Source organism: Nothobranchius furzeri, chromosome 2 (assembly GCF_043380555.1).
Source record: "Nothobranchius furzeri strain GRZ-AD chromosome 2, NfurGRZ-RIMD1, whole genome shotgun sequence".
In the NCBI taxonomy this organism is placed as follows: domain Eukaryota; kingdom Metazoa; phylum Chordata; class Actinopteri; order Cyprinodontiformes; family Nothobranchiidae; genus Nothobranchius; species Nothobranchius furzeri.
The window spans coordinates 54,697,651-54,707,404 of NC_091742.1; the positions used below are offsets into that span (position 1 = coordinate 54,697,651).

The window sequence follows — 9,754 nt, forward strand, 5'->3', positions numbered from 1 at the left end:
AAATTCATATGCAGTGCAGAGTTTTTACCTGACAACGGCACAACACTGACAGTTTTAGGCAGAAAATAAAAATTTTTAACTAAAATGCACTAAAGTGCTAAACTATTGACTACACGTGTCTACAGCACAATTAGACACACATTTATATAGTTTATCAGAAAAAAAAGTTGATTTGGGGTAGGGCTGCATAATATATCGAAAACTTATCGTCATCGGGATAACAGGACGTGCGATAGGCCCATCGCAAAGCACGTCAAAAATGGCGATAAATGTTTGGTTTAAACATTTCCATCCATGTCATAGGTCAACTTTTTGTAAACCAGCTCTGTTTTTTTACGCAGAAGTATTATTTGACCAATCAAATGTAGCCCTTCTGATATGCGGCCAATCAGATGGGTCCGTTCACGTAATACGCCCGCCCCCTACATGGACCCTTAGGATGGAAGCAACATCCAAACTGAGTTAGCGGCGCCGTTCCCTTGTTCGTCATGCTGGTTCAGAGCAATGCACTCACTTTGTACTGAGGTTTCTGGAATCAGCGCTGCTTTCAAACGTGAACGTGAGTCCGCTCGGTGTCGTTAATCATTTTTACCAGGCTGACAACGACACGTGCCGGTGAACCAACCCACCTTCACGTCGCTAGTTTTCCACCGGGTGGTGATGTTAGCCCCAGGCTCCGGTTAGCTTCCAGCTAAAAGGCTACAGCACTCTCCTCCCAGTCCCACCCTGCTAAAGAGGGCCGGGAACAGTTCCCCCACACATCAAAGTGATTTTTCCTTTATGAGCTTTTATAACCTTATTAATCCGGATAGTTGATTTGCTGCTGCACATAAACTCAGTCAGAAGGTCTTCTAGCCGGTTATGTTAGTGAAGCTAGTTCAATTTGTTAGCTTGTTATCAGAATCATAGTTGCAGTTTCATCATCTGAGCTGCTTTTTAAGATCTAGGTAAACTTGTTCAATTTGGGGTTAAAAACAAACGTTTTCACATATTTTCCATGTAGTTTTTTTTGTCAGTTCCTCTTCTGAAAGGTAGACAGTTGTTTTTCTCTTTCCCTCAGAAAATCTTAATATTCTCCTAGTTTGGCCCAGCACAGTTCTCTTCCCAATAGCAGCAACAACCGTATATCACATAAGTGGAGAAAATGCTCAGTAGCAATAAGAGGATTTGCTGTTGCATTTAAGTGATGTTAACTATTATTGTTCTGTTTCCACTAAAAGTTGTAAAATGTTGTATCAATAAAATATCATTCTCAGCCAGTTGTTATTCATTATGTGTTTACAGCACCCTCTGTGGTTTCTTCGAGTGGTGCACTTTAGAAACGGCTTTATTTTTTAAATAACTTTATTGAACAGGAAGCCCGCTCAGTCTAGCAAAGCAAGCGAGCAAGAAGAAAGGAAACATATCGGCACACAGTTTATGGTGTCCTGTTGGGAAAAAATAAATAAAATAAAACACTGTCCACATCTTCTGTTTATGGTTGTATCGCCGGTATGTACTTAAAATATAAGTTGCAACTTTGTTTTTGCGCAATATGTTGCCCGCTAATGCTGTATTTAGCTGCAAGCTAGTCCTTTTGCTAAGCTAGTTACCCGCGATTTTGGAGGTCATCTGGATAGCGTCAATAGCACAAGTTCTCATAATTAGACCTGTGACATATGCTGTGTAGTAGCAGTGTGGTATATAAATGCATATTATGCTGCACATATGTATATCATAACTGTATATATTTTTTGCCTTGTTTTTAGTTTTACCCTTTTGAATGTCAGTAAACCTGTTGACAACGCTCATCGGTCTTCAGAGTGGTGATATAAGAAAGGTGTTAACGCCCCTGCATCAGACATGCACCCATAACGGCACAGTAAAACGGCGGCATCCGCACGAACAAAGATAACGCAGTCATCGCACACTAGAGTGAAGCTGACCACTACTACGCCTCGGAGCAACACGGCATGTAACGGTGAGCCAGCAGTCATCATCTAGTCAACTCCAACATGTCCAGCAAGGCGTCATCCCTCAAGACCTGGTCCGAAGCTTCGTGTGCCTCCTCTACGGGTTCTGCAGCAGCCAAAGCCAGAGCAAAAGCTGAGGCAGCCAAAGCACGTCTCAGCTTCGCAGCTAAAGAAATGGATTTGAAGGTAGAAAAAGCACAAATAGAAGTAGCAAAAGCTAAAGTCGAGGCATCCATCGAATATTTACAGCATGAAAAAGATGTAGCGTCAGCCATTGCTGAAGCAGAGTCATTAGAAGCAGCTGCTGCCACACAGACAGAAACACGCAGCAATATCTGTCCCTCAGTAACAGCAGAACAAACTGAACGATATGTCATTGGCCATTCTGCATTTGTGAAAAAGGAAAATGATGATGCTCTTCGACAATCGCAAAAGGAAAATGTAACACAAAGTAAACCAGAGCTCACCTGTGATCAGCCACCAAGCCCTAAAAAAGATAATGACCCACAAAAATTTCCAATTGGTCTACCAGATGATCCTGACTGTTGCCAAAACTCTCCAGTCATTTTCCCTTCTCCTAATGATGCTAATAAAAATTACAGTACCAATTGGTCAAATCAGGTGTCAGCATCTAGCTTCCATCAAAGAGCCTAGAGAATGAAATGCGAGTGACTTCATCAGATACTTTGCTTGTCGTGAAATAGTGGCAACAGGGCTACTCCAGTTTAATGACAAGCCCCAAAACTTCAGAGCTTGGAAACGCTCATTTAAAAATGCTATAAGTGGGTTAGATCTAACGGCAAGTGAAGAAATGGACTTGATGTTAAAATGGTTTGGCAAGGAATCGGCTGAACATGCAGAACAATTCAGAGCCATACACATCAACAACCCAGTTAATGGCCTCAACATGATATGGGACAGACTTGAACAATGTTACGGCTCAGTTGAAGTGATCGAGGATGCACTATTTAAAAGAATTGATACATTCCCAAAAATCTCATCCAAAGACTTTGCAAAACTGAGAAAATTTAGTGACCTGCTCATGGAAGTGCAGTGTGCTAAAGCTGGAGGAGACCTCCCCGGTCTCGCGTTCTTAGATACAGCAAGAGGAGTAAATCCAGTTATTCAAAAACTGCCCTTCTTCCTGCAAGAAAGGTGGATCACAGTAGGCGCCAACTACAAACGCACAAAATGTGTCTCCTTCCCACCATTTAGTGTTCTAGTAGACTTTGTTGCGCAAGAAGCTGATGCTAGAAACGACCCCAGCTTTAATCTCACACCATCACCTGATGCACCCAGACCAGACAAAGTACCTTGGAGGGCAAACAGACAAAAAGAGATTTTTGTACATGTAACCCAGAAGCTAGAACCTTAATGAGGTATTAACTAATTGGCTTACTAATATGATCCATCCTCAATTTAGATAAAATATAAAATATAAATTAAGGAAATTAACAATACTAATTAATAGATATCTAATTAACTAATAGATAATTTCATAATGAATTATTGGAAGGGTGAATAACTAAAATAACGAGTTTAATATTAAACATCGGTTAAAACAAGAATCTTGAACATCCCTAACAGAAACAGAAGAGGAAAGCTGTATACTATTGGTCCAGGTGGGAATCTGAAATTTCATTGGCTGAGAGAAATAAGTCCCGCCTCCGCGAAATAAAACCGTGCGACGCAGCTGAGCGAGAGGAGAGACAAACGGCTGTGCAGCACGCAGATACAGAAAGCAAAGACTGAGCGGTTAGAGAGAGAGAAAAAAAAAAAACAACGGTCGAGGCCGTGAAGAACCCTGATTTGGGTGCCGCATAGATAGAGGGAGAGGCGGACTTGACTCCTTCTAATAAGAGCTAGGAACTTGGAACCAACGCGGTGAGTAAAGAAAAAAGAAGAGAAAAAGCTAACGATGCAACTAAAAAAAAAAAAAAGGAAACATAAATAGCTTATCAAATTAATTCCATTCTTATAGATTTGTGTGGAGACGACAGAGTGAACCAATCCTCTGTAGGAGGGAACCGTTGGAGCGCGTTGGTGAGTGAATGAGATTAAATTCAGTAAATTATTAAATTCAAAAAGCTAATTACAGCAACCGAGGTGACAGCAGTGGGCTGCTAGACGTTAGATCCCAGGAGTTAACATCTCAAACTACCAGTTAACGGTGGTAGGGCATATAGGAGTTAACGGCTCAAACCGCCAGTTAACGGCGGTACGGCCTAGATGTACAAGGTCCTCAGGGGCGTTATAGCTAACGCCATAGAATTAGCAATGCGTCCCTTAACCAAACATTTAATAATAAAAAAAATAGATAAATAAAAATAAATAAAAGCTAACTGATTAGGGAGGAATTATTTTACAAAGGTGGACCAAAGGACCAGAATTTATATTTTGTTGAATTTTGTTATAGAACATTTTATTTATTTATTTATTTATTTATTTATTTATTGTGTTACAGATATACAAGGTGTCACAATGCTGTATAGAAACACAACTAAATGTATCCTTGTTGTCATGAATGTATTTCTTGTTGAATAGTGTAGAGTAATAGAATCTAACTGAGCCTATTGAGCTGAACAATTGTTGTCATATGTAATTATATTTCCAGAGCTACTGAGAATTATTTTAATAGACAATCAAATTGATGTTATGTTAGTTGAACTGTGAACCCAAACATGATTGGCTATGCCAATAGAGTGAAGCATTTGTTTAAGTCTGTAAGACTTTATGCTGTGATGTGACGAGAAGGGTCGATGCCAACTCGCTAACAGTCCTGTTGTTTACAGGCTGGGTTTTTTTTTTCCTTGGGTTTGATCCCGACTCCTATGATCACTCACTTGGAACGAGAACTGGATTTCTTCCTGACGAGGGAGATGGCGAGCCTTAACCACTGAACGAACCAGGACATCTCAAGTAACTGAAGAGCAGACTGCTCTCTTCTGTGAACAATCTCAACGGTGTGGTAGGAAAAAATCGCACCACCGGACTCTGACTTTCACCCCAAGCGTGGGGATTTGACTTGACGCCGGCTGACTTGTGACTCATATGATCAAATCTCATACCGAGCATTTTACTATTGTCGATTGTTTTCATCTGTTTTTGTGTGTTATCTTTATGTGTTATATTTCCCATTATTATTAAAATTTAGTATATAAACCGTTTCATGCTATACCCGTGACTCCAGTCATTCTTAAACAACCTCCAATTCTCCCCGAACCTAATTATTGGCCCATTTGTTTATTTTTTCTTTTAATTATCTTATTGTATCCTGTAATCCGGTTACATAAAACTTGGCGAGCCAGCCAGGAGAATTGTAGAGTTGTTACCTTAGCTAACCATTGACTGACATCATAAGAGTGCCTGGAGGTCACAGTGGTTTGCCATTTTGGCATTATTGGTACTTTTGAGTGTTTTAAAATGGAAGTTGTGAAAACAGAAAAGGTCAAAGTTTCAAATGCTGTTTTAATCAGTGGGTTAACTGATACAGACCTTGATAACGAAGTCTTTGGGTTTATGGAAGGATTCGGACCAGTTAACAGGCGCATTAAGTTACCAAACTGTGATCAGATTATTGTGGAGTTTCAACATGAAGCCACTGTTAAGGAATTAAAGAAACAATGTTTACCCTATGACAAACCTTGTACTAGGAACCCAGATGTTTTCTTTCATATTCAAGACCTAGCCAGCGCGTACAGTCTAGAAACTAGCACATCTGCCACTGATGCCTATCTGTCAGAGCTCAGGGACATAGCTGCGCGTAGCAATCAATCATTTAAAGACCTTCTAATGGAGGAACTGGCAAAAATTGGGGAATCTTTAGGAAGGGATACCCATGCATCTGAACCAGTCACTGAACCAGAGCCAATGCTCCATAGTGACCAAGTTACATATTCCCTGCCTTTAACACCAGAAGTTAACTATATGAACAACTCAAAGGACAATTGTCCACCTACAGAGACTGGAAAACAAAACCCTTGCATTCCACCAAATCTTTTAAACACACCTGAGGTTCAGCGAGTTATTGTGGAACACATTGTTAAAAGCAGTGAGGTTATCCCTCCGCCTACTTCACAATACAGACTAAAACCGTTCTCAGGGCGAGTTCCACACCCTTCTTTTGAAACTGACTATGATACTTGGCGTAGTAGTGTAGTGTTATGCATAAATGATCCTTCACTCACCAAGTCCCAAATTGTACGAAGAATCGTGGAGAGTCTGTCAGCCCCAGCAGCGAGCATCGTTAAAGCTCTTAGTCCAAAATCCGACCCGGAAACGTACCTTGAACATCTCGATTCAGCTTACGCAGCTGTCGAAGACGGCGACGAGCTCTTTGCTCGCTTCTTAAACACAAACCAGGACAGTGGTGAAAAACCTTCCGATTACTTTCAGAGGTTATACACCTTGTTAAACCTAGTTATTCAGAGGAATGGAATTTCCTCCAGTGACGCCGACCAGCAGCTGCTCAAGCAGTTTTGCAGAGGCTGTTGGGACAGCTCGCTGATTTCAAACCTGCAACTCGAACAAAAGAAAGACAACCCGCCTCATTTTACAGCACTTCTCCTCAAACTGCGCACTGAAGAAGACAAACAGGCTACTAAAGCAGCACGCATGAAACAACACTTAGGGGCACAACGAACTAGAGTGTATTCAAATGTGCAAACAACATGCTCTCAGAGTAAAAACACTTGTGAACTGGAAATAGATGATAACTGTGATGACTTACGCAAACAAATCGCTGAGCTCAGGAGCCAAATTGCACAGCTTAAGGTTAACAACACAGATAAAAAGGCAAAGAAAACTCAAAAAGAGTCAAAACCCCGTGTGGGGACTAAAATTCCAGATGAGCCCAAACAGATTCAGCAGATAACAGCAGTGGTGCCCAGACCAAAGCCTGGATACTGTTTTAAGTGCGGAGAAGATGGGCACATAGCTTCTAGCTGTAGCAACGAGCCAAATCCAGCACTAGTTGCAACTAAAAGACTTGCTCTTAGACAGAAGCAGCGCGAGTGGGAGATGTCAAAGCCAATTGCTCAGTCTCCTCCTTTAAACCGGTAGAAGCTCCTATCGTGGGACAGATAGGTGCTAAAGTAGAACCAAGTCCCTCTAAGGAAAGGACAGAGAGACTTTTTTGCAAGCCAGTTCATGCTCATTCAGTGCCAAAACTTCCCAAAAGATTAGTGGGTGGGCGATGCACAGCTACAGTCTCAGTTAACAGTGTTGAATGTAATTGTTTACTGGATTCAGGGTCCCAGGTAACCACCATTGCCAATTCTTTTTACCAAGAACACTTACCTGACCTCTCAATTAAACCCATCAGTAATCTGTTAGAAGTCGAGTGCGCAAACGGTCAAGCAGTTCCTTATTTAGGATACATAGAGATAAGTGTCACATTTCCAAAAGAGCTCGATCAGTCTGGACTTGAGTTACCTACCCTTGCGTTAGTGGTTCAGGATATAAGCTCAAACTCTGATACACCACTACTCATTGGCACAAACACACTCGATCCTTTGTATGAGCAATTGTCTGCCAATAACTTACCTGATTCCAAGGCACTCTCTTATGGGTACCAACACGTGCTAAAAGCCTTAGCAGTCAGAAAAAAACAAAGCAAAGATGGACGAGTTGGTGTGGTGAAGCTTCGAGGGAGAACCCAAGAAGTTCTCCCTGCAAATAAAAAACTGTTACTAGAAGGGTTTATGCAACCCAGCCAAAACAAGCATGAGCCTTATGCACTCATTGAACAACCCACCAATGGTTCTCTACCAGGGGGTATAATTGTAGACTGTTGCCTCATTTCCTTACCTTCACATGGTCCATACAAAGTACCTGTTGTACTAAGAAACGAAACTAACCATGACATCACATTACCCACTAACTGTGTGATCGCTGAGTTAGTTAAAGCCGATCGTGTTATGCCATATCCAGAACCTGACAAAAGTGATCAGAAAGTACTTGCGGCGTGTAGTTCGCAGCAACAGACTTCACCTTCAAACCCTCCTCTCAGTTTTGACTTCGGTACTTCGCCCTTGTCCGAAGAATGGAAAGGGAGGATCACCAACAAACTTAACACTTACTCCGATGTGTTTTCGCACCACGATCTTGATTTTGGTCATACACAACAGATAAGACATCACATCAACTTAAAAGACGAGACCCCATTCAAACAGAAATCTCGGCCGATCCATCCACATGATTATGAAGCCGTGAGAAAACATTTGGAAGCCCTCTTGGAAACCGGTATAATAAGAGAGTCGGAGTCTCCATTTGCCTCACCAATAGTGGTAGTTCGGAAAAAAAATGGTGAGGTACGTCTATGTATAGACTATAGAAAGCTTAATCTGCAAACCATTCGCGACGCATATGCCCTGCCTAACTTGGAGGAGTCCTTTTCTGCTCTCGCTGGATCACAGTGGTTTTCTGTGATGGACCTCAAGTCAGGTTACTATCAAATAGAGATGTGTGAAAAGGATAAACCTAAAACTGCTTTTGTTTGCCCGTTTGGGTTTTATGAATTTAACCGTATGCCACAAGGAATAACAAATGCTCCAAGCACTTTCCAACGGGTTATGGAAAAGTGTATGAAGGACCTTAATCTGAAGGAAGTGTTAGTTTTCCTAGACGACTTGATCGTCTTTTCCAACTCCTTGGAAGAACACGAAACCAGACTTTCTCACGTTCTTGAACGGCTTAGAGAATACGGACTCAAGCTATCACCAGATAAGTGTCGTTTTTTCCAGACATCTGTGCGTTATCTTGGACATATAGTATCTCGAGATGGCATAAAAACCGATCCAGATAAGGTGGAAGCACTCAAAACATGGCCGAAGCCTCAGACTTTGAAGGAACTCCAATCTTTCTTAGGATTTACCGGTTATTACCGACGCTTCATTAAAGATTACTCAAATATTGTCAAGCCACTAACATCTCTCACGGCTGGTTATCCACCCAAACGGAAAAACTTTAAAACACCACCATGTAGATCAAAGTACTTGAACCCCAAAGAACCCTTTGGGAATCGTTGGAGCCAAGACTGTGAGAAGTCCTTTCAAACTATTATTGAAAAACTTACCACTTCGCCAGTTCTTGGCTACGCTGACGCAAAACTCCCATATCTAGTACACACAGATGCTAGTACGACCGGACTCGGTGCAGCGCTATACCAAGTGCAAAACGGTGTCACACAGGTAATCGCTTATGCAAGTCGCGGTTTAAGCTCTAGTGAAACTAGGTACCCTGCGCACAAGTTGGAGTTTCTAGCCTTAAAGTGGGCCATAACAGATAAGTTTCATGACTATTTGTATGGGAACACATTCACTGTCATTACTGATAATAATCCGTTAACTTACCTCTTAACAACGGCAAAACTCGATGCAACGAGCTATCGTTGGCTAGCTGCGTTGTCCACCTATAATTTTGACATCAGATACCGTGCAGGTACACAGAACGTTGACGCGGATGGCCTGTCTAGGAGGCTGCATGATAAACCTGAAGACAACTCAAAATTCACTGAGGAATGCCAACGACTAGATGAGTTCCGATCTCATCTTTTATCCTCTGTCAAAGAAGTCGAGCTTCAACTTCAAGCCGAAGCAGTGAAGGCAACATGCCAAAAGCACATGGTCTTGGATGAGACTGATTCTCCTTGTGGTTTAGTTCAGTCACTTGCCATGTCTGCAGCGGCCATTCCAGACCTATTCCAGTTGGAAGACAATAGTGACAGTTTCTTTGCTGTGCCCAAGTATAACCATGCTGACCTTGTCTCCTTGCAGAGGAAAGATCCAACCATTGGCCGAGTC

The 9,754-nt window shown here is 41.8% G+C and overlaps 1 protein-coding gene across 1 annotated transcript; it reads left to right on the forward strand.

Moving 5' to 3' along the window:
- Positions 1–1,454: 1,454 nt before the first annotated feature.
- Positions 1,455–7,013, forward strand: LOC139066386 (zinc finger CCHC domain-containing protein 12-like). Its single transcript, XM_070548914.1, has 2 exons — positions 1,455–3,836; positions 3,934–7,013. Exon 2 carries the CDS (start codon positions 5,376–5,378, stop codon positions 7,011–7,013), a length of 1,638 nt encoding a protein of 545 aa, XP_070405015.1. The 5' UTR covers positions 1,455–3,836; positions 3,934–5,375.
- The last annotated feature ends 2,741 nt before the right edge of the window (positions 7,014–9,754 follow it).